Below are 24,962 nucleotides of genomic sequence, written 5' to 3'. Positions count from 1 at the left end.
CCCCAGATTGTTCTCCTAGTAATAAAGAGTTATATTAACCCTCAGACTGGCTCAGGCTATAGGGTTCTTAAGTATTCATTAAAGGCCCATCATGCAATGGCTCCCCAGGAGGCATGCATCTAGTCTCCTTGTCCCCAATGTCTTACCCTGTGCTCTCAAGTTCCTCACCTGATAAATCACCCATTATGGGACTGCGTAAAAGCCAATATTCCTGACTCCCAAGACATTGGAAAAAAGAAATGCCAAAAAGATTTGTGGTTAAAAGAGACCTAACACACAGACAAGAAGCCAAAGAGAATATGAAAAATCTCACCACCTAAGGCCATGAGCAGTATAGAAAATGGGGTTAAGTGGGAGACCCCAGGAGTTTTACCTGTTGAGAGTGGGCAGAGGATAGCATGGCATCCAGGAGAGATGCAGGGTTAACTGCAAGAACCAACCCAGGAAGGGGAAATATGGACGCAATGGTTGGTGTTTTCAATGCGATTGGATCTAGAACCTCCTAGGAGACACATCTCTGGATGTGTCTGCGCCAGTATTCCCAGAGAGGTTTGACGGGGGTCGGGGGGAGCTCCTCCTGGAACATAGGCAGGACCACTCCAGACTGAATCAAAGGAAGGGAGCGAACATCAGGACTCATCTCTCTCTGCTTCCCGACTGAAGATGCAATGACTGGACACAGGGCTCCCACTACTGCGCCTTTCCCACCAGGATGATTGTGTCCTCTTCGACTGAGAACCAAAACAAACACATCCTCCTTCAAAGGAGGTCAGGTAGTCTGTTACAGAAACAAGAAAAATGACTAGTTTAGGGGTGTGAGTTAGACACAATTGGTCATGCACTGATTGTCACCGAAGCTTGGGAACTTCTCACCCACATCTGAAGTGTTCAAAGCTTCCACAGGAGAAACAAAACAAAACAACTTGTGATGAGCAGTTAGGAATGGAAACCCCCAAACCATTGACTAGTTTTCTGAAACGAAACAGAAATTTGTTTTCCCTTATCAAAATGAAGCTCAGCCATGGGAAGTCCAAAGTGTAGCTGCCGTAGATACTCTCAGTAGAGTGGTCCCATTCCAACCTTGTGCCCTGTGGTCCTTCTAGGGTAAATTCAAGCCCTCTTGTTGTCAATGTCTTTCCTAGGTCCAGCCCCCAGGTTACACTTGAGAAAAAGAAGAGGAAGGGCAAAGAGAGAAACTGCTTGTGTCTACTGAGCTAATTCCTTTAAAGACCTTACCTAAAAGACAAACAAGCCCCATGACCTCCACCTACGATTCATGGGCCAGAACTGTTACGTGACCCTCCCAGCCGTGAGGACCATAATGACCATCATGACTGAAGCTGGGCATAGCTTGACAGGCTAGATTCCGCTGTGACACAGTCCTGCAGATCTCAGTGGCTGAACGGAGTGCACTTCTCACACAAAGCCTGCTGTGCTTCAGGCACACGCCTCCTCCGTGTGCGTGTCTGGTCCCCCTGGCCACTCCACCCCATGCCATCCCATGTGGATGTGGGTGTGCGAGCTCCTGTGGCTGTACTGACGCTAATGAGATGGAAGGGGCGGGGAAAAGAATCTACAGATTCTAACCTACCATTTAGAAATGTCACTTCACTTCTGCTTCGTGTGTGTGTGTGTGTGTGTGTGTGTGTGTGTGTGTGCACGCGCGCGCAAACAAGTGCACATGGATGCCAGAAGTCAATGTTGGGTGCCTTCTCCAATTGTTCTCTTGTCTTAGGATGGAGTCTCTCCCTGAACCTGGACCGGCTAGGCTGGCTGGTTAATGGGCTCCAGAAATGCACCTGGGCCCACCTCCCATCACTGACGCTACGGTACATGGGTGCTGGGGATCTGAGTTCATGACCTCATGATCACACAGCAGACACCGTACCAACTGACCAAGCCATCTCCCAACCTCTAGTGTCATTCTTTCCGAGTGCTGTGGCTTGAACCTGCATCCTAAGGATGACCTGTGTCTCCAGCCTCTTTATCCCCACTTGGCTCAGTTAGCCAAGTGCTGTGTCTAATCTTTTTTGTTTATGTTGTTTTTCGAGACAGGGTTTCACTGTGTAACAGTCTTAGCTGTCCTGAAACTAGCTCTGTAAACTAGGCTGGCCTTGAACTCGCAGAGATTCGCCTGCCTCTGCCGCCTGAGTATTGGTGTTAAAGGCCTGTGCCACCACTGCCTGGCCAGCTGTATCAGATTTTAAGGAGAGTGGAATTGTAAGCTTCCCATGTGGCTGAAGAAGAAAGGGAGAGTGTCCATGAACAGATCAATGCCTGACATCAGGCTCTCTGCACAGCACAGCGGGTGCTGTGGAAACCGTTCTCTGCCTTTGCTAAAATGAAGAAATGGTGTGAGAAGACCCCCAAATGAGAATTAGTCTGTATTAAGTGAAAATGGGTAAAATTCATTAACAGAACCTCGTGGGTTTTTTAATCTAACCATATGTTGTTTATGACGGACACACCTGAAATGAAAGGAAGCTGTGGGCTGAAACCAGAGATGTGAAAGGTAACAGGAAGGAGCCCGTCTTCAAACACATTTAGTCATCTCTCTCGAGACAGAAGAAAATGAAGACGAGCCAATTACTTTCATCCCCCAAAGCTCACGCAGTCATGAAGAGCAGGAGAAGAGCCTCCAGGGATCAGAGAGGACCACATCCTGGAAAAGGGGGCCCAAGTACTGAAGGACTGTGTGAGGTGGGGGAAAATGAAGAACAAAACGCCCACAGGGGTGAGAGGTGGAGGCTGCCAAGGCTCAAATACAGCATCTGATCCCAGAACTGGGCTCTTAAACACTCTGTCAGCTGCTTCTTTAGGGGACCTGTAGGAGCCCTAATCTAATGTTTTTATCTTTGAACACACACACAAACACAGTAAGAAAATACATGTGGCTTTTAAGGGTAAAATGGGCACTGATGGCAATGGTATCCTTGACCACCAAGACAGGTTCTACAGGGGCTGGAGAGATGGCTCAATGGTTAGGAGTGCTTGCTGCTCTTCTGGAAGACTGGGGTTTTGTTCCTAGCATCCACATGAGGCTACCTAGCAACCACCTGTTCACTTATAACCTCAGCTCTATGGAATCCCACGCTCTTTTCTAGACTCTCTGCACACCTGCACACACATGGCACAGACACCAAGGAAAATCAGAACTTAACGAGACAGGGTCTACAAAACGCTAAACAGCAGATGATCCCGAGGATTAGAACAACGCCACAAGTGCTCTCTGGTAAAGGCATGACCTGACAAGTGTCTTACAAAAGAGGAAAATTGAGACCATTCTCCAGATAGGTATAGAGATAAAAACCCAAGTAAAATACCAGCCAACTGCAACCATTGTTCCAGGAAAGCAATGCTTCTGTTACCAGCACTTTGGAGGCTGATGCAAGAGGATTATCATGAGTTTGAGTTCAGCAGGTATTACTAGGTGTGTAAGACTGGGCAGTGGTGGCTCATATCTGTAATCCCAGCACTCAGGAAGCAGAGGCTGGCAGATCTCTGTGAGGTCATGGCCAGCCTGATCTACAAATCAAGTTCCAGGACAGTCAAGGCTGTTACAGAGAGAAACCCTGTCTCAAAAAAAAAAAAAAAAGTATAGGGGATTTGTTTGTATGTCAAGTTGGTAAGGAGTCGTTTTGTGGTTGTTAATTATGTTGAGATATGCCTAGGAAATTAATTATTATTTATTTGTTGTGTATGTGTTTTAGGGTTTCTATTGCTGTGAAGAGATACCACGAGCATATATCTCTTATAAAGGAAAACATTTAACTGAGGCGATGCCTTAGTTTTAGAGGCTTAGTCCATTATCATCATGGCAGCATAATGGAGCATGGGAACATGGTGGTTTGCAGACAGACATGCTGCTGGAGAAGGAGCTGCTACATCCTGATCCACAGGCAACAGGAAATAGATTGAGTGTCACACTGAGCTTGAGCATAGCAGACCTCAAAGCCTACCCCCCAGAGACACACTTCCTCCAACAAAGCCACATCTGATAGTGCCACTCCCTATGAGCTTATGGGGGCAAACCACACTCAAACTAAACTACCATGATGTGTGTGTGTGTGTGTGTGTGTGTGTGTGTGTGTGTGCGCGCACGCGCATGTGTTATAAGGTCAGGGGAAGTGTTTGTCACAGCACACACGTGGAGGTCAGGATTGGTTCTCTCTCTCCACTGGTATCTGGGATTTGAGTCCAGGTCAATAAGATTTGTACAGCAAGCTCCTTTCCCCACTGAGCCTTTTGAATGGCTTGCTTGGGAAATCAACAAAGCATACTTCCAAGTGTGTTTATATGCAAATTTCCTGTGTAATTCAGTTTTTCTTTGCTGTGACAAAAATGGACTAAATAACCATTTATTTAACCATGCTGGACATGGTAATACAGCAAGTTTGAGGCCCTCTCAGGCTACATGAAACCCTGTCCTGAAAAAGCAAATAGCAGTCTTCGATGTATGTAGGCTTAGGCTAAGATCAGAGCATCAAAGTATATGAGGCAAAGCCGAGGGACCGGCAAGGGAAAAGATGAATCCACAGTATTATAATTGAGGGCTTACACATTCATCTGTCGGGGAAAGCCAGCACCAGAAGTGATAAGGGCAAAGTGGACTCCACAGTACCAAACACCGGCTCAATAGCATCAGCTGGAAGTCTTCACCAGCACAGTTAAGCTAGAGAAAGAGATAAAAAGGCTTTGGAGTCCAGAAGGAAGAAGTAGAATTGTCTCTGCTTGAAGACGATGTGATCTTATATGTGATCTCATATACAGAAACCCCAAAAGTCAACCAAAAAAAGAGAAAAAACCCAACCCTGTGAGACTTAGTAAACAAAAGCTTCGAAGGCTACAGCGTTAATTGAGAAAGATGTGGGGGTGATCTGGAACCCCACAAAGCACAAGGATGATGGATGACCCGACCAGTGAGGTAGGTGTGTGTCCTCTTCCCCCTTCACCACTTCCTGAGTGCTCAGTGAGGATGACTTTCCTCCACAGGCGACTACTCTTCAGCCAAGAGCATACAAGTGGATACATGCCTTGGCTGGGGCTCCTAACAAGGGGATACATGCCTCTGCTGGGGCTCCGAACAAGTGGATACATGCCTGGGCTGGGGTTCCTAACAAGTGGATACATGCCTCTGCTGGGGCTCCGAACAAGTGGATACATGCCTCTGCTGGGGCTCCGAACAAGTGGATACATGCCTCTGCTGGGGCTCCGAACAAGTGGATACATGCCTCTGCTGGGGCTCCGAACAAGGGGATACATGCCTCTGCTGGGGCTCCGAACAAGGGGATACATGCCTCTGCTGGGGCTCCGAACAAGGGGATACATGCCTCTGCTGGGGCTCCGAACAAGGGGATACATGCCTCTGCTGGGGCTCCGAACAAGTGGATACATGCCTCTGCTGGGGCTCCGAACAAGGGGATACATGCCTCTGCTGGGGCTCCGAACAAGGGGATACATGCCTCTGCTGGGGCTCCGAACAAGTGGATACATGCCTCTGCTGGGGCTCCGAACAAGTGGATACATGCCTCTGCTGGGGCTCCGAACAAGGGGATACATGCCTTGGCTGGGGCTCCTAACAAGGGGATACATGCCTCTGCTGGGGCTCCGAACAAGGGGATACATGCCTGGGCTGGGGCTCCTAACAAGGGGATACATGCCTCTGCTGGGGCTCCGAACAAGGGGATACATGCCTGGGCTGGGGCTCCGAACAAGGGGATACATGCCTGGGCTGGGGCTCCGAACAAGGGGATACATGCAGGGGCTGGGGCTCCAAACAAGCTCCGAGAGTCAACATACAAGAATCAGTAGATTTCTATCCACTAACAGTGAATTACTGCCCAAAGTCAACAAAATAACCCAGTTACACTATCACAACGAATGTAGGAATAAGTTTTTAAATATTTATTTATGTTTATTTTATATGTATGTGTGAATGCTTGTATGTTTGTATAGGCACACATGTGTACCTGTGCCTGGTTGCTTACAGATTCCAGAAAAGGAAATGGATCCCCTGGAACTGGAGTGAGACACTTATGAGTCACCATTTGGGTGCTGGGAACCAATGTGGGTCTTCTGCAAGACCAGTAAGTAGTTTTTTTTTTTCCTTTTTCTTTTGGTTTTTCGAGGCAGAGTTTCTCTGTAACAGTCCTGATTGTCCTGGAACTAGCTCTTGTAGACCAGGCTGGCCTTGAACTCATAGAGCTCCGCCTGCCTCTGCCTCCCAGTGCGGGATTAAAGGCGTGTGCCACCACCACCGGCTAAGAAAGTAAGTACTTTTAACTACTGAGTTACCTCTCCAACTCCTAGGAGTAATTTGGTTCTTAATTTTATGCATATGTGTGTTTTGCATGCATGTAGGTCTTAATTTAGAGGCTAGAAGAGGGCATCAGATTCTCTGAAAATGGAGTTACAGATGTTGTGAGCTGCCATGTGGGGGCTGGAAATTAAATCCAGGTCCTCTGGAAGAGCAACTGGGGCTCTTAAACACTGAGCCAACTTTCCAGCATCTTTAGGAGAGCAATTTTAATCAAAGAGATGGAAGACCAGTACATTGAAAACCATAAAACATTGATCAAAGAGATTTTTTGACAGACAGGGAAAGATAACCCAACCCATGTTCAATAAATCAGAAGAATTCTTATTGAAATAGCCTTCTGACCTGAAGTAACCCACAGATGCAATGCTAATCCCTACCCAAGTTCCGCTGGCAGTTCCCACAGACACCAGGAGAGAAACAATTCTAAAATCCACATGAAACTACAAAAGACCCTGAACTCCCAAAGTTATCTTGATCAAAAAGAACAAAGCTGAAAACATCACAGTACCTGAATTTAAACATCTTTAAGAAGATAGAAATCAACACAGAGCAATACCAGCATAAAACACACAAATAATCGAACAGAATAGAAGGCTCAAAAATGAATTTGCATAGCAACAAAGCAAATGACCTGATTTATTTATCTTAATTTTTAAAATTTATTTGGAGTGTGTGTATGCATGTGTGTGTGCATATGTGTGTGTGCATGCGTGTGTATGTGAGCATGCACATGCGTGTGATACATGTATATGTAATGCCCATGTGGCTATGTGCAAGCTGGAGGTTGACGTCATCTGCCTGTTCCTCTCCAACCTGTTTCCTGAGACAGCGTCTCTCAATGAACTTAGAAGTCATCTATCTATTAACAGAGACCAGCTGGCCAGCAAGCACCAAGGTCCCCTGTCTCTGACTTCCCAGTACTGGGATTACAAGTGTGCACTAACATGCCTAGCTTTTTACATGGGTGCTGGAATCTTAACTCAGTGATTGTACAGCAATCACTTTACCAACTGAACCAACGCTCCACCCTCAAATAACTTGATTCTTAAAATGAGCAAAGGACATGGTAGGCATTTCTCAGACAATACCGTATAGAGTACTGAACTTCACTCATTGTCAAGGAAATGTAAATGAAAACCAGAGTTACCACCTCACACATGCTAGGACGGCACAGAAAAAGGTAAGAAGTGTTGGTAAGGGGGTGGGGAATAGAGATTCCTCATACCCTGTTGGTAGGGATGTGAAACGGTACAGCTGCTGTGGGAAACAGTATGAGGCTCCCCCAAAACTAAACACATATGATTCGGCAACCCAACATCTCCGTGTATACCGAGGGGAAATAAAATTAGTACACTGAAGAGATATCAAAAGGCCAGGAATGGTGGCAACACCTATGATTCCAGCACTTGGAGGCCGGGACAGGAAGATTGTGAGTTTTAGGCCAGGTTAGGCGCTATAGTGTGACCCTGTCAAGAATAAGAGAACCAGCCGCGGTGGTGCACACCTCCACCCAGCACTTGGGAAGCTGGGGCAGGTGGGTCTCTGTGAGTTCAAGGTCAACCTGGTTCACTAGTGAGTCACAGGGCAGTCAGAGCTGTTACACAGAAACCCTGCTTGGAAAAAACCTAAACAAACAAAGACTAAGAGAGGGGAGGAGGAAGCTGCCTCCTGTTCATTGGAGCGTTATTTACAAGATCCGAGTGGACCTGACAAAGAATGAATAAGGATGTGCTTTTCCAATGAGATGTTTACACACAATAGAGTGTTATTCAGCCGTAGACCTGAATGAAATTCTGTTGTTTGTCACAATGGAGATGTGTCTGGAGTACATCTAAATGTAACACACCAGTCAGACAAAGAGGACTATGGCATGATCTCATCTGTAAACTGAATCTAAAACAGCCAAAATAAATAGGAGCAGAGCCAGGCATAGCGGTACAAGCCTGCAAGCCTAGCACGCGGGAGGTGGAGCAGGAGGATGCAGGGTTTAAGGTCAATCTTGGCTATTCAGCAAATTGAGGCCAGCTTGGGCTACATGAGATCCAGTCTCAAAAGCAAAACTAAGCAAAGCAAAATGAAATAAAAAGCCAAACAAACAAACAAAAAGACCTCCAAAAAGCAGAGAGTAAAATGGTGACAGCCAGGTTGGGAGTAAAGGATGAGAAACTGTTTAACGTGTAGGCAGCTTCGGTTTGAGCGTGCAGGGGTTGGGTGTCTGTTCAAAGGCATGTTGATTATAGCTAATAATAATATGCCATTTCCCCAAAGATTGCCGAGAGATCTCCCAAACCTCAGACGTCGGAGGGTGACTATGCAGTCTGATGGAACACTGTTGAAGTGGTCATTCTTTGTCATTTATAATTTACCACAATCTCAAAGTCAACTGTGCACTAATTCACTGGAAAACAGCTGGAAAAATGAACCGGTACTTAGAAAAATCTTTTCCGGTCACGTAAAAAAAATAAGACACCCAAGAATAAACTCAAAGTGATGATTGTAAAACGGCTACACTGGAAACTAGAAAACAGCATTGGAATTAAGGCAGAAATAAAGGAGAAGGGACGCCAGGTCTGTGAACTGAATGACAATGTCACTGAGAGTCCAATTATCTATAAATTCAGTTTACCCCAAAGCTGGCAGGGCTGGTACCAAAGTTTATGTGGAAATGTGAAGGACCTGGATAGATCAAGGCAGTGCTGGGTAGAACAGAGCAGAAGGCCAACGAGGCTGAGCCTCCCTCATCTGAAGACTTCTCCACAGCCGGAGGAATTAGATAGGTAGTGTTTGCTGGGATAGACGTAGCTCGCTGAGACACAGTAGCCCTCAGAGATGGAGATGCCTGCCCTCAGTCTTCAAACAATGAAACAACTGAATATTTGGGCTGTGGAGATTCACATTGACTCTTAACCACACCAAGAAATTAATTCAGGAAAGACCAAAGACGTGAGGGGAAATGATAGTTCTCTCCAGTCTCTGCAGGAAACCAGAAAAGAGGTGGCAGCGTGAAGATGGGCGCCCAGCCTGCCTCATCCTGTTGTTGTCTACGGCAGCCCCGGCCTGGTGTCCTGCGTGTGGGCCTGAGAGGATCAGCAGGTCCCAGCATGCCCCTGGAGGGGAGTGATGCCGTTAAGACTGCAAGAAGGCTGGCAGAGGGTCAGACTCTGGAGACCAAAGGAATGTTTACCTTCAAATGTCACAGCAGCTCTTTCTTAAGCTCAGAGGGCTCATTCTGGAAGGAAAAACATCTTTGTGGTGGAGAAATGTATGTGAAATTCAAGAATTCCTTCCAATTTTACTTTGGATTCATTTTCTTCAATTAGAGACAAGTAAAATTAAATCCACTAAAAAATAGACATATGGCATGATCCCATTTTATGAAAGTATTTCCATCTCTCCTATCTGTAAAAATGCATAGAAATATGTCTGTACCAGAAATGTTAATGACGGTTATATTTGAATCATGAAACTTGAAGTAATACTTTTTCTTTTTTATACTTTTATGCAATGCTTAAACTGTTTACATGGAGCATATACTGGAAAAAAATAGTTTTTCTTGAAAAAAATGAAAAGAAAAAAAGCAACCCTAGGCAGGAATGGTGAAGCATTCTTTATTCTCAGCTCTCAGCACTCAGGAGACAGGGGCAATCAAATCTCTGAGTTCAAGGCTAGCCTGGCCTACAGTGAATTCTAGGACAGCCAGGGCTACATAGTGAGATGCCGTCTCGATCATCACCATCACCCCCATCATCACAATCACCATTACCCTCACTGTTATCATCACCATCATCACAATCACCATTACCGTCACCCTCATCGCTATCATCACCTCATTCCCATCATCATCACCATCTGTCTTGGGTGAGATTTTATTGCTGTGAAAAGACACCATGACTACAGCAACTCCTACAAAGAACACATTTAATTGGGGTGGCTTGCTTACAATTTCAGAGGTTCAGTCCATTATCGTCATGATGGGAGCATGGTGGTATGCCAGCAGACATGGTGCTGGAGGAATAGCTGAGAACCCTTCATCTTGCAGGCAACAGGAAGTCAACTGGCATTCACACAGAGGGAAGCCTGAGCAAAAGAAACCTCAAAGCCCGCCCCCACAGTGACACACTTCCTCTATCAAGGCCCTACCTCCTAAGAGTGTCACTCCCTTTGGGGGCCATTTTCTTTCAAACCACCATACAATCCCATCAACACAATCACCATATCCATCATCACCATTTCTATAATCATCATCATCATCACCATCATCATCACCATCATCATCATTATCATCCAATCATCATCTCCATCATCACCATCCCCATAATCATCATCATCACCATCATCCAATTATCATCTCCATCTCACCATCCCTATAATCATCATCACCACCATCATCATTATCATCCAATCATCAACTCCATCATCACCATCCCCATCATCACCATTGTCCAATCATCATCTCCATCATTACCATCCCCATCATCATCATCCAATCACAATCATCACCATTATCATCATCCAATCATCATCTCCATCATCACCATCCCCATCACCATCATCACCATTGTCCGTCCAATCATCATCTCCATCATCACCATCCCCATCATCATCATCATCCAATCACAATCATCACCATTATCGTCATCCAATCATCATCTCCATCATCACCATCATTACCATCATCTCCATCATTACCATCATCCCTATCATCACAATCTCCATCCCCATCACCACCATCACTACCGTCCCTATCATCACCATTACCACCATCACCATCATCACCATCACTACCATCACTATTATCCCTATCACAATCATCACCACCATCCCCATCATTTCTATCATCATCACCACCATCCCCACACCCCCACTACCACCACCATCATCACCATCATCATCATCATCACCACCAACAACAACAACAACAGCAACCATCAGTCCTGACATCTTAGTAAGAGCGCTCAGGGTTTCATTTCCATTTTATTTCCCTAACTTTCACACTTTTCCCATTTCCTCCCTGTCTCCTGGCCCAGTGTCCCCAGAGCTAGCCTCTCTCTGAGAGACTTCACCTTGTCATGATTAACTGGGGTTTTTCTTTTCTCTGTTGAGACTCAGGGCAGAGACATTTTTCAGAGGGTGTTGAGACCCTCGGCAAAACCTCCTTTCCCTTCCCTCCTGTGAGCTTCACAGGAGCAGGAGAGGCAGGACCAATTAGTTGGAATGGGACAGCATGGGGAAGGTGAGTGCCCCTGAGTGCTACTCAGGGGAATGTTCTCTCCCTGGGATGCTGAGGGATGGGAGTTTGGATTTTATCCGACTCATTCATTTTGTCACTGCACCTTTGCTCAGTGTACCGCTACCTGCCCGCCTTCTTGGATAGTTACTGCCTCCAAGGTCTGCTCCTCGACAGGATCAACTGTGGGGAAGCAACCATCATCAAAACTGCCCTTGTGATGGGACCATCCCCCTACTCTGCCATGCCAGGTCTTGGGGACTCGAGATGTGTGAGTCACCCTCCCACAAGTTCCATAACTTAGGGAAGGGTAAGATACAGGTCCACAAGACAGAATGAAGGGCTTCCCTGCTGTCTTCACAGGGCCAATGCAAGGGACCGGTACAGGACAGAAGTGGAGCTGGGGAGGTCTTTGAACAAAGCCATCACTGAAACGCCCACACCACTGTGAGAACGCTGGTTCTTCAAGCAAAGCGTGTGGGGTGACAGTCAGATGGTCAGTTTACCACGTTGGACATTTCCAGGGATGAATCACGAATGTTTGGGATATCTGGTCCTCAGGCCCCAGAATAAGCAGGCTGCTTTGAGGACAGAAACAAACCCAGCAGGGACTCTATGCTCTTGTCCCTTTTCAAGAAGAGGTGTCAAGACTCTGTGGGATGTGGGATATGGCATGTGGCATTGGAATGAAGAATAAAAGAGATAAACCCAGGACACTAAGGACTGAAGTGGGCCTTGGGATGAGATGATATGGCCTGATCTTCATAATTTGTGGTAAGAACTGAGAGTTGACTAAACACCAAGACTCACTGCCCATGGGACTGGAGAGATAGTTCAGCCAGTGACATGGTTGTGGTGCAATCATGAAGTCCTGTGTTCAATCCCTAGTCCAGGCGAAAAGCCTCTACTCCAGCTACTAGGATGGTCTTGGCAATATGAGCTGATGAAAATACAAGAGGCCCAGGTTAAATGAGAAAAGTTATTATTTTTGCTAAGAAACACGGACTTTTAGTAAAGGTAATTCCCAAATACTGTGTGGGACATTTATCTGTACAAAAAAAAAAAAAAGGTTGTTTTCTGTGTACGACTTCCGCAGCTAACTGCATATCCCATTTTCTCTTATCCTTCCACCCCACGTGTTGGCTGAGGATTCGCAATCCCGAGGTTTTCTTCTTACATTTTTTCTCCCACTTTTTAAAATTGTTAACCCAAATTTCCAGAAACTTGCTAGCTCACTGATGCAAATTAGTTCACTTGAAAATAAATGTCTGGGCCTGGAGGGATGGCTCAGCCATTAAAGGCTAGGCTCACAACCAAAAATATAAGAGTTCGGTTCCCAGCATCCACGGCTGTCCCTCCAGGTACCTAAGGGTTTGGAAAAAAATAAAATGTCTCTGGGTGGTTTTCTCTCACAGGATTTTGTCCCTTTGAGCTCCAGAAGCCCTGACTGGAGTAGCCATGTTCTTCCAGCTTGGTGCTCACCACCCTGTAGGCCATGAGGAACTGCTGAGACCTGCCCTGGGAGCTGAGGGTAAGGGTGAACCTTGGAGCCCTCCACTGGTGAGTTTCAGAGGGCAAACATGGTAGATGCCTGAAGCATGCCAGGATCAGCCACCAACCTTTCAGGCCAGAAGCCCTCCAGAGACTGGCATGGACTTCTCGTACCCGACCCATCTACAGACGGCCTCTCCAGGCCCAGTGTCTGTCCCCCACTGCCTCTCCCTCTCTGCGAGCCCCTCTCTGGCTCTTCATGTGCCTGTAAACAAGGAAGATTCAGTCCCATGCCTGTTATTGGTACCTTTTGCACCAAACACTCACCCTAGCTCTGCCCTCTCCAAATTCTAGTCATGAAAAGTCCACTGTCAGGGACTGGAGAGATGGCTCAGCGGTTAAGAGCATTGCCTGCTCTTCCAAAGGTCCTGAGTTCAATTCCCAGCAACCACATGGTGGCTCACAACCATCTGTAATGAGGTCTGGTGTCCTCTTATAGCCTGCAGGCATACACACGGACAGAATATTGTATACATAATAAATAAAAAATATTTAGAAAAAAGAAAGAAAAGTCTACTGTCAGTGTCCCACTTCCCACAGTCTCCGCTAGGCTGGGTCTCTGAGGAAAACTATCTCCTAGAGAGCCAGGTAACTCTAGAGGGTGCTTCCCAGTCTCCAATGGCCCCTTTAAGGGAAGAAGGACAGTTGACTCTTTTCAACCTCCACATCAAGCAGCGCTGGGTCTGCCTTGGTGGCTGCCAGACCCTAGCACTGGGCACAGCCCAGAGCCAACACTCTCTAGCAGAATGAATACTGGAAGGCTGAGGAGGGAGTCCCCAAGTCAGGGTTATATTTAAATAAAGAAACAAAGGGGCTTAGTGGGTAAGAGTACTTGGTGCTTTTCCAGAGAATCTACGTTCCTGTTACTGCCATTCCCCACAGGATCTGATGCCCTCTTCTGGCCTCTGTGGGCACTGCATGCATGTGGTGCAAAAGACCTACATGGACTCCCAGCACTTGGGAGAATGAGGCAGGTGGATTTCTGTGAATTTCAAAGCTAGCCTAGTCTACATAGTGAGCTCCAGGCCAACCAAGGGCCACATAGAGAGTAGAGAGACTTTGTCTCACCACCCCGAAAACAACAACAAAAAACAAATAAAAAAGAAACCCTATATCCAGACATGGGCTGGAGATGTCGCTCAATTGGTAGCATCCTACCTTGTCTAGCATACACAAAAGCCCTGCATAAGAACCAGGCATGGTGATGCACGCCTGTAACCCCAGGCCTTGGCAGGTTAGAAGTTTAATGTCATCCTCAGCTCCACAGAAAGTTTGAGGTTAGCTTGGTATACATGAGACCCTGTCTATGAAACTTTTAAAAAAATGTTTAAATAAAGACACTTTATTTACAGATAATACAAAATAAACCACAGGACAAACTACTGAGTAGGGAGGGGAGGGGATAATCCCCATCATAGTCATCCTCTCTAACCCAGAGTAACTTATAAAAAAATTAAAAAGGCCTGGGCAGGGGCTGGACTGGAAGCACCTTTGATGATGGGGGTTGGGCCTGCCATCCTCAGCCATGTTGTTCTAGAGCACAGTAGACACTGACTCTCCCCTCAGAGTCCCAGGCCTGGCAAACGGGGCATAGCTACACGGACAGTTAGTGGCCAATGCAGAGGCTCCCCAGCTAAGGACCCTGGCTTTTTCCCTACAGGGCTGGGAATCAGTAGGTGGCTAAGTGACTCTGGGGGCAGGCATGGGGTGGGTGTTATTGCAGTGCTCCAGCCAACTTCCTCCTGGCCATGGAAGAGGGTCTACACTGGGTTCGGGAGCAGCCATGTCAGGGCAGGAGTGTGGGATCTTCAAAGCGATGATGTTGTTGAGTCTACCACCTCACGGCCGTTGCAAACGGTGGGAACAAACTGGGATCCAGACCCTGGGGAAAGGTGACCAGAGGTTGGGACTAACCCCAAGAGGCAGCAAGAGAAGTAGGGCTATGGAGATGAACATCCACCATGCCTCTCGCTGGGGTCCAGTGTTGTCTTGAGAGTACCCCACTCGCAGACAAGGGATTTCAGCATGCAGTCCTGGGGAGCTGGGCGGGAAAGGGGACCTAGGAGGGGAGGGTTTAGAATACTAACCTTGACCAAGGTTGGCGCTGGCCCTGGGGGCAGTGCTGCCAAAGCGGCTGGTAGGTGCACGGTGGCTCACCACGTTCTTCTGCGGCTGGAAAAGGATGATATGCAGCTTGGGTGCAAAGAGGCAGCCGAGCACCACAGAGCCACTGAGGCTGACCGACACGCACATGGTAGTGGTCTGTACCTGTGAGGATGAGTGAGAGAACAGGCACTGGTCAAGGAGGGTATTCCAAAGGCCTGGGCCTGGGCCCGTGGCCCCTCCCTAGGCAGAGGTAGGGTAGCACAGCAAGCATCACTGAACAGTCCTTTGGCTGAGCACTGAAGAATAACAATCCCAGTGTCAACCCCAATTTTTTTGCAAGGCACACCCGAATGCTAGCTGAATTGTAAACATGAAAGGGTGCATATATGCATAGCGGCATATGCATGCAAGGGGTGTATGCATAGGGGTGTGTGCATGTGAGGGGAGGTAAGAGTATATTCGTGTAGAGTCATGCATATCAGCATGGGTGTATGTGTGTAGTAGCGAGTATGCAGAGGGGTATGAACAAGTGTTTGTGGGAGGGGATGGATGCGTGGACAAGATCTGTGTATGTTCTATGTGTGCCAGGATGTGTGTGTGTGCACACACTTGTAGATGCATAAGGGAATGTATATGATCTTCACGTATGCAGGCATGTGTGTTTGTGCACAAGTATGTGCATGCATGGTTGATTACTGCGTATCTCCACTGAGTCTTTAGCTGCTTCGGATGGGCATGCAAATGCAAATCATATGCAAATGCAGGCTGAGTCAGAGCAGATTCCCTCCCCTGCCTTGGCCTCCACTACCCAAGCAGGTGGCCCAGCAGGTGGAAATGGGGCAGCCAAGCCCAGCAATGCTCCCCCCCCCCCCCCGCCACCCCCAGCAGCGCACTACCACACCTCTGTTTTGGGAAAAGGGCCCATGCCAGGGATTGCCAGTTTTCCAGTTCCCTTCATTGTTAAGATCATCAGTTTAGACCCCGCTCTGGACTCCCAAGCTGAGTGACTGGAGCCTGGGACTGACTCTCTGATTCTCCACTTCATCAGCTAAACAGGGGGAGCCGTGGAGTTTACTTGAGTCATGAGGATTAACCAAGATAAAACCCTCTTATTATTCGGAGCTCAGCTCATCTGCCACCTCCTCAGAGAGACCTTCCCAGGCCATCTCATCTGAAGGAGCTGTTGCCTGTTGGAGTGGAGGACACCCCTTGAGACTCTCTGCTAGTTGGAACCATTTGCTTGAAAGCCACCAACTGGAGAACAGTTGTCAACTCATTTGGTTTTTCTTTGCCCTCCCCCAGCAGCTCTTCCACTCCCTTTGCTTTTCTTTATGTGTTGACCCCTCCTCTATCTCCAAATGACCCTTCCCTAGAACAAGGCAGAGCCTGCACTCTCTGGAACATTGCTCTGCAACCCTAGCTCCTGCCAGGTTTGAGGATGGCACCAGAGTCCTGACACCTGACTGCCCTGCCCCCAAATTCCCATCTTCCTGGACATTTCTCCAAGCTTTCTTTTTCCCTTACACCTCTTATCAGGGTCCATTTGACTTCTTGAAACTTTAGAGTTAACAGCAGATAAAATGAGACAGCAGGAAAGAGTGGGTTCAGTGTTCCACCCCCTCCAACTTTTGCAACAGACGGCTTACCCGATAATCACTGGAGGTGACATAGAAGATGGGAAGGAAAGCCAGCCAGATGATGCAGGTGGTGTACATGGTGAAGCCAATGAACTTGGCTTCATTGAAGTTCTCCGGGCACTTTCGGGTCTTGAAGGCATAGAGCGTGCAGAGAGCAATGAGGAGCACATTGTAAGCCAGTGAGCCGAGCATGCTGGCGTCACGGTGGTTACAGCGCAACGTCACTACCTCCCGCCGTTCAGGGGCTGTCTCCTTGCCTATGCCTGGTGCCTCCACCACCAGCCAGGCAGCAACAATGAGCAGCTGGCCCGAGATAAGTGCCAGGCAGATGGCCACCTGTGAGGCAGGACTGATGAAGCGTGGCCGCTGGGCACCTTCCCGGGCCCCGCCAAAGATTCGAGCAATGCGATTGGTCTTAGTGAGGAGGGCTGAGTAGCAGACAGAGAAGGCAGTGCCCAGACCGAGGCGTCGTAAGGTACACACTGCCGTGGAAGGCTTGGCAATAAAGATGAAGGTCATACAGTAGCAGAGGAAGACGCCTCCCAGCAGAATGTAGCAAAGCTCTCGACCAGAGGCCTTAACTACGGGCGTAGCATTATGCCTTATGAAGACACCCAACACAAAGAGGGTGGCCAGGGCACCCAGGCAGGCAATGGTGACAGGTCCCACTGCCCAGGCATCACCCCAGCGGATATACTCCTGGGGCAGCTCAAAGCAGCCAGTCAGACTGGCATTAGGCCAGTAGCCCAGACCACAGTCAGCACAGGTGAACTCGTCCAGCCGGTACTCATAGGGCTGGCAAGGGATGCAGAGCCAGCAGCAGACCTCACCCGGCTGCACGCTCTTCACCTCATTCTGAAGGCAGGGCTCACTACAGCGAGAAGCAGGAAGGGGGCCAGCTGATGGGGAGGCCCATGGGATGAGGCTAGTGTCCAGGCTCAGACCTTCTGCCCAGTAGCCTACCTTCTGGTAGCGATAGCGCCCACTGCCTGCCCGCAGATAGGTGAAGATGTTGTAGCGGCCGATACCATCACCAAAGCGGTCAAAGCGGACCTCGTTGTCAGTATCTGCTGGGCGGAAGGGGGCTGGGATGGAGGAGAGAAGAGGTTAGATTGGTGAGTTATTCTGATGTGATCTTAACCTTCACTCTAAGGTATAGCCTTAACCCCAGAGGCTACCTTTTCCAACACTGAAGCCCACTTTAATTCCAGCTACTTTTCTAAGACAGTTTATAACAAGCTACGACCCTAGACTCCAGCAACAAATCTCAGCTCTCACCACCCTAAACCCCAGATGGGCTTGTACCAATCCTATTAGGACTTGCCAAACCCAATCTTAGATTTTACTCTTCAAATTCTAACTCTATCATAACACACAACATAGCTCTTTCACAGAAACTTAACGGAGATCCCAGTGCTAAGCCAGGTCTCTAGCTGCAACACCCATTCCAGCCCCAGTCAATCCTAACTGGTCCATGGCAAACAGAATCCCAACTTCAGTGGCCACCTGAAAGCAGAGCCTTGCACAGGATGGATACTGCCATCTCTATCTCCTGGTAACCTCCTGCCGGTTATTTGGAAATTCTATGCCTTTCAGATAAGGGATCAGAACTCTCAGACTTTGGTATCCACAGAGGTGCTAGCAGCAGCCTTCACACCACCAGGATGCTGAAGGCAACTGACCGCTTGGTTTAGGTCTGGACCAGACTATGCTCTGTCTCTCCTGGCAGCGTCTCCCGCTGCACCCTCAAAACTTTCTCCTGGAGCCAAGCACAGTGATTCTGAGGCTCTCGCTCGTCTCAAAACTGCTACTTTAGCATTTTCTTTGAGAACACTCTGGTAGAAAAATCAACATGAGGATGGTTGTGCTGGTGCACACCTGTAATTCTCGCACTTGGGAGGCTGAGGTAGGAGAACTGCCATGAGTTTGAAGCTATCCTGGGCTACACAGTGAGTTTGAGGCAAGGCTAGGCTATATAGCATGACCTATAGGTTTACAAAATCCATCAAGATTAATAATAGGGGGGCCAGAGAGATGGCTCAGTGGTCAAGAGCACTGGCTGTTCTCCCAGAGGATCCAGGTTCAATTCTCAGCACCCACATGGCAGCTCACAACTGTCCAGTTCCAGGGAATCTGACACCTTCATACCAAATGCACATAAAATAAAGTTAAATAAATATTTAAGAAAAAGATTAATAATAGAGGTTTCACTAAATAGGATGCCTTCCTGTGGTTCACCCTCAACCTACCCTGATTTGGACTCTCACTCTGCCTGAGGATTAACTGGGTTCCCCGGCCAGATAGAGAGCCAGGAGCTAGAGGTAATGTCTAAGCAGTAGGCGGGGATCCTAGAGTGAGAACCAGCCCAAATTCCACTTTCTGGACAATTCTCAAAAACTGGAACCCCAGCCTTGATTCTAGCTGGGGTCTTCTGGTTATGGTCCCTTTGTCCTCCCTTCCACAGCCCCTGACTATGTCCTTGTGTTACATCCTACGTCTCCTTAACAAGAAGTGGAACCTGAAGGCCAGCAGGTAAACAGACACCGGCCAGCGCTATTACCATCGAACTTGACATTGAGCACGTAGTCTTTGTAGAGGCGGCGCCCGTTGACAGGTCTCATGGCATCGCAGAGGTGGGTGGTGTTGGGACAGAGAGCACGGTGCATGTTATGCAGAGCGTGGGCCATGGCATACACTGCGTTGACCACAAACATGATCTTAGACTCCTGTTCGAAGGGCACAGCCCGCAGCGAGTGAGCTGCACAGTCTCGCTGCCGGAAGCTGCACTGGAACCTCTCTTCCCAGAACTCACGGAACCAGGGGTTCCGACTGTTGTTCCAGGGATCCAAGCTCTGGAAGTAGGAGGCAAAGTCACTGATGGGATAGGAGGCCAGCTCAATGGTGATGGCCCCCTCCGCAGCCCCTTCACTTCCTGCTACCACACTCTCCAGGGCCCCCCAGCCATCGCTGGCTACCCAGGTGAAGCTGGCGTTGAGGCGCTGGGTAGCTGCGAGTAGCTCACGGGCATCCTCGGACCGGGTGAAGAGCACGGCGACCCGGGCGCTGGGTTTCTGCAGCAGGGCTCGCACCACGCCCTCGAAGGCTGCCCGGCTCATGGCCCGGCCCACCTTCTCCGAAGTGGCCACGCAGATGTTTCGTGCGCGAGCCTCGAGCTCAAAGGCCTCAATGCCGGTCTCACCGTAGTCACCCTCAGATGCCACGGTCGACACGTACGTCCAGTTGAAGAAACGGAGAATCTCAGCCATGGCCTTGGCTTGGAAGAAGTCCGGGGGTACAGTGCGAGCGAAGTAGTCGTAACGGGACTTGTCGCTCAGCTTGGCACTAGTGGAGGCATAGCTGATCTGTGGGATCTGAAACAGCCGCAGGAGATTGGCCACCTGGGCAAAGGTGGAGAGGGTAAAGGTCAGAGACCAGTCTAAACAAGCACTGGAACCAGTCCCCATACCTATGGGATTCCACAGGTCACCACTGAGGACACCTAGCTATGAGTCCGAATTTGCTATGTCTTCTTCCTAGGGACTGAAGATTTCTCTTCTCCCCAAACGACTGAGAGGGAGAACACTCAGGGCCACAGGCTGCACTCGACCGAGGAAGGCCTGGAGCAGGGAGAGGCTAGCACTCAGCAACACCAGCATAGAGAGACAGTGGGTGGCATCTGGGACTTTCAGAGATGCCAGTCTCTCTCACTGTCTGGTGCAGGTAGCCCTTCTTAAGTGCCAGTTCTCATGGGAGGCTGGAGAAATGTCACCCCAGGAAGAAAGGCCTAGAGCCAAGGGTCCAAAGCCTGGGAAGCCCAAGTTGGTCTCAGCTGGGTACCTAAGCATGGAATGAACAAGGCTTCCTGCTCTACTACTGACTGCCTGACACCCCGTTTCTTAATCTTTGGTCCCCGTGGCCGCAAGAATGGGGTTCATCTGAGAGCTCAGCAGCTGGTGGATGAATGGAAGTGCAGTACCACAGGAGAGGGCTAGGGCCCTGGAAACGGGATACAGGCTCTCAGACGGTCCAGAGCTCAGATATCTCCTCACACACCTTCTCCCTCTGAAAACCCCTCTGAGCTTGGGTTCTCACTGAATCACAAACTGCTGAGCAGTTGAAGATGATGTGTGTGGGGGCTTCAGCTCCAGCATGTGGAAACTGACAGTGACATGTGCCAGGCAGAGGGGCTGGAATGAGGGGGAGTCACTAACGGGCCGGCACAACTTAAGGACTAAAGGCTGGGCGGCACTGACCGGGACAGGAGAAGAAAAGCAGTCTGACTCGGAAAGATGGGCCCTGATAGAGAAAGGTGGCTTAGAACTTCAAGGGGGCAACTGCGCTTCTGCAGACACATGCATGGGGCCCTGAAGAAAACTGTGGGAAAGGGGGTTGCCGGCAAACACTCCAGAGGCCTCTGGAACAGCATATATAGATGCCGGCATGGGCACACTTGTCCGAGCTGCTACTAACATTTCCATTAGCTAGGATTAGTCAGGCAGGTTCCACCAGGTCCTGAAGCTCCTAAATGATCATCCGAGGTCAGGGGTCAAAGGCCCACTTCAATGGCAGAGAGAGACCTCTCCTGAGGAAAGTGACGCCCTCACCAAGGTTCCCAGATAGTCCCCAGCCCTGATTCCAGATCTTCTCTGATCTCTCTGCACCTACACTGGACATAGACAGGAAAGGACATGGGCGAGGAGACCCCATCAGGAAGTGGGAAGAGCCCAGCTAGGCCAAAGCAGTCAAGTGAGGCCGTGCATTCAGTCCAGGGAGAACAGGGGAAAGTCGGCTGGATCCATCTACGGCTGCAGCCTAGCAGGGGAACCCTCTGCTGACCCCTTGTGGAAGAACAAGTGGTAGCGGTGGGGTTCCTAACCTCCCTCCCTCAAATTCTGCATCACCTGAAGATCATCAGCCACCCTCCCTATATGCATTCTCACCCAACTGCTCTTCCCCTGGGTCCCCACCTCGTTTCTATGGCTACTCCATGCTTCTATGTCTACCCTGTCAAACCCAGATGGAAATGATCTGACAGACTGGGTTGATAGCCCTGATTTCATACTTCCTTTTTGCTACTCCGTTGATTTATGACCTGCTTTCCCCATGAGCCTGCTTTCTTGCCTATAAAATGGGTTAGTACTGAGAGCAGCTCATATTGACTATGCCCCTATGACCTGCCTGGCCCTATGATACACACTATCATCTTGTGAAATTTCTACTACAAACCTAAAAGTAGAAAGTGTTATTAATCTTATTTTATAAAGAGGAAGCTGAGACATCATAGAAAACAAAAACCTGTCCAGAACCATGCAATTAGTATGATGGGGAGCAAGGACTCAGTCCTGAGGCTACTTCAGAGGCTGCCTAGAAACCTTTTTGGGATACTTAATATCAGGTGTGTGTGTGTGTCTGTGTGTGTAACAGGATGATTCTGTTTTCTCTCCTTTCCCCCCGAGAGGAGTTTCTCTTACATAGTCTCTAGAACAGACCCTAACATGGCCAGGGAACTTTTTTTTTCTTTTGCCTTTTTAAGGAAACAATTGAAAGAATGATGGTGGTGTCCTTCCAATGCATTCATCTAGGAAGTCCCTTCTCATCAGGAATGCTGGACCACCCTTTCCAGCCTCCCTTCCTCAAACCCATTTGGGTGATTTCCACGTACCTGGATGGAGACATCACTGTAGGAGCCACCAATGACACCGGTGATGGCCGTGGGAGCATCGCTATGGGTGGCATAGGAACCATCGGGACAGATATGGCGTGAGCCATCAGCACCACGACTGAGTGAGGCCCGCACAAAGTCCAGTGCCTGCTCCAGGGCGTGTGTATCCTTGGAGCAGCTGTCGAGGATGTGTGCACCCAAGCGCACACCAGGCAGCAGGTGGGGGTCGCGGTTGATGCGGTCCAGTGCAAACAGCATGGCCTCCAAGCGCTGTATGCCACGGTGCTCATTGACAGGACCACACTCCTCTGCTGGGCCACCCTTCTGGTGCACTGGGAACAGCCCACCCAGCACCAGGTCCCCCTCCAGGGTCAGCACCTTCTTGGCTGGGCCCTCAGCCACAGCACCCCACAGCAGCAGCAGTGCCAGAAACCCAAGCAGTGATCCCATGGCCCCAAAGGGGATGGTTAGGTCCAGCAGACCAGGGTCTTCAAGGGATGAGGATAAACTCAGCAAAGGCAAAGAGAGGAGGAAACAGAGGCCAGGAAAGGACAGACAGGAAGAGAGATGAGAAGGGGGCCAGCTCCTGCAGAGAGATAGACAGACAAACAGGGAAAAGTAGAACCAGAGAGTGGCTGCTCCCTTTTATTTCCAGCTTTCCCTCTGACTCTGTTCTTCCCCACATCCCCTTCCCAGGTACTCAGGAGTCATGATGAGGGTGATGTCACTAACTATGCTGAGAAGCTCCTGGGCTACCCCCTAGGTCTGTCTCTCAGCTTTGCCCTAATCTTGGCTAGAGATGGGCTCCGTGTCCCTACCAAACTCAGAAAAGGGCAGGGAGGGTGGGAGTGGGGGCCCAGGCAGAGGGCAGGGCAACTAGCCATTGCCAAATCCTACACAAACCTAAGGGCCTATGCTAACCTCCTAGGAGACCCATAGAATAGTGGCTGAGGCCATGGCAGCTACACACTCTGGGATCTAGCTCCCATTGCAAGCCTTGGATTTCCAGAGCAGGGGCACTGGAAGACCCACCACAGGAGTGAAGAGTCTCTATGGGATAGTTTTAAGCCCAACAGAAACTGAAGCCCCAGTGAACACCCAGGGTGCTAGACTCTGGTTCTTAAAGGGCCAGTCCCCCAAGTCTCCTGAATGAGAAAGAAATGGAGAGACCCTAAGCCCAGAGAGATAGCAAGGTAGAGGGACTGGCCCCAGAGCAGGTACTATGTAATTAAGTCTTAAATCAACAGAGTAAATAGATGTGGACATATATGTGTGTCACAGGTGGGGGACAATTAACCTGGTGAGACCTCTGAACAGGGATGGAGCTGAGCTGTGGATGCCCAAGCCTTACATGGGAAGCCGTTGAAGACTTAGTGTCTCTCTTCGGTCACTTCAAGCCCAGTAGATGTCATTTCTAGCCTTCCCCTCCTCGGCCTTTGACCGACCTTAGAGTTCCCTTCCCATCCTCTTCAGCCTGCACCCTATCACCTGCACCTAGTCATCCACCCTACATTATCCCTACACAGGCAGGCTCTTAAAATCATGCAGACTGGGAGAGGGACACATCTTTCCTTGGGATTGAAAAGGAAACTACAGCTTAAGGGGACAGCAACTAGTTCCAGGACCCCCGTCCTGGCCACAGAGACTAAGGCTTCTCACTGGGCTAGTCTTCTGTGGGAGCCAGGGCAGCGGAACTCGGAGCTTGTGAGGACCCCAAAGAAGCAGCTTAGCCAGGCAAACAGGAGAGAGAATGAGGGGTAAAGACGAACACAGATGGGGCAGAAACCCAAGGGAGGCCCTGATGGAAGCTGAGCCAGGGAAGGGGGCAGAACCTGGGAGTCCAGCTGAGGAGCAGGACCACAAAAATCTGAGAGGGCAAGCGAACCTGAGAGGCTGAGACAAAGACAGAGAGGCACAGACGGAAAGAAGGACCAGAGGACGCTGGAGCAGGAGGCACTGGGAAGCGCGATGCAGGGCGTGCGTTCTCTTGGGAAGGCGGGGTGCCCGGGACGGTCTTCCCGGTCTTCCCGCTTCCCGGAGCTCCCAGAAAGCGCTGTCTGGACGCCTCGGCCTGGGTACTCAAGAACTCGAGGACCCGCGGGGCCCCGGGTTGTAGGGTCAGGGCTAAAAAAGGTTGGCAGTGACCGCGGCACCACAGGCTAACCCTACCTGACGCGCCCAGCTCGGGCGCGGGGCTCCGGTTCCCGCTTGCTGGCTCTCTCGCTGGTTCTGCACTCTCCGCCCGCCCGCCCTGCCGCTTTCAATCGCGGCCTGCCCCGCCCCCGGCCCCGGCCCGCCTCCAGCCCCTCCTCCGTTCCACCGGACTCCTAGTCCCGTCCCCCCCCTCCACCCCCCCCCCGCCCCAATTCGGCCTGCACCTCCCGCTTTGCAGGACCTCTAGTCTCTGGGGCTCCTAGCCTAGTGCCTCCAGCAGCCTCCAGCAGATCCCGCTCTTGACAG

The 24,962-nt window shown here is 49.6% G+C and overlaps 1 protein-coding gene across 1 annotated transcript; it reads right to left on the bottom strand.

The window, feature by feature from the left end:
- Nucleotides 1-14,423: 14,423 nt before the first annotated feature.
- On the bottom strand, nt 14,424-24,743 carry Grm2 (glutamate metabotropic receptor 2). The gene is made up of 6 exons (XM_075964746.1): nt 24,672-24,743; nt 22,503-23,088; nt 19,401-20,238; nt 16,850-17,925; nt 15,185-15,365; nt 14,424-14,979 (listed from the first exon to the last, which is right to left on the bottom strand). The coding sequence occupies exons 2-6, from the start codon at nt 22,950-22,952 to the stop codon at nt 14,906-14,908; spliced, it is 2,619 nt and encodes an 872-aa protein (XP_075820861.1). The 5' UTR covers nt 22,953-23,088; nt 24,672-24,743; the 3' UTR covers nt 14,424-14,905.
- Nucleotides 24,744-24,962: the final 219 nt, after the last annotated feature.

Source organism: Microtus pennsylvanicus, chromosome 3, assembly GCF_037038515.1.
Source record: "Microtus pennsylvanicus isolate mMicPen1 chromosome 3, mMicPen1.hap1, whole genome shotgun sequence".
NCBI classification, from domain to species: Eukaryota; Metazoa; Chordata; class Mammalia; order Rodentia; family Cricetidae; genus Microtus; species Microtus pennsylvanicus.
Note: the sequence above shows the minus strand (reverse complement) of the source record. Positions and strands in the feature narration are given on the sequence as shown.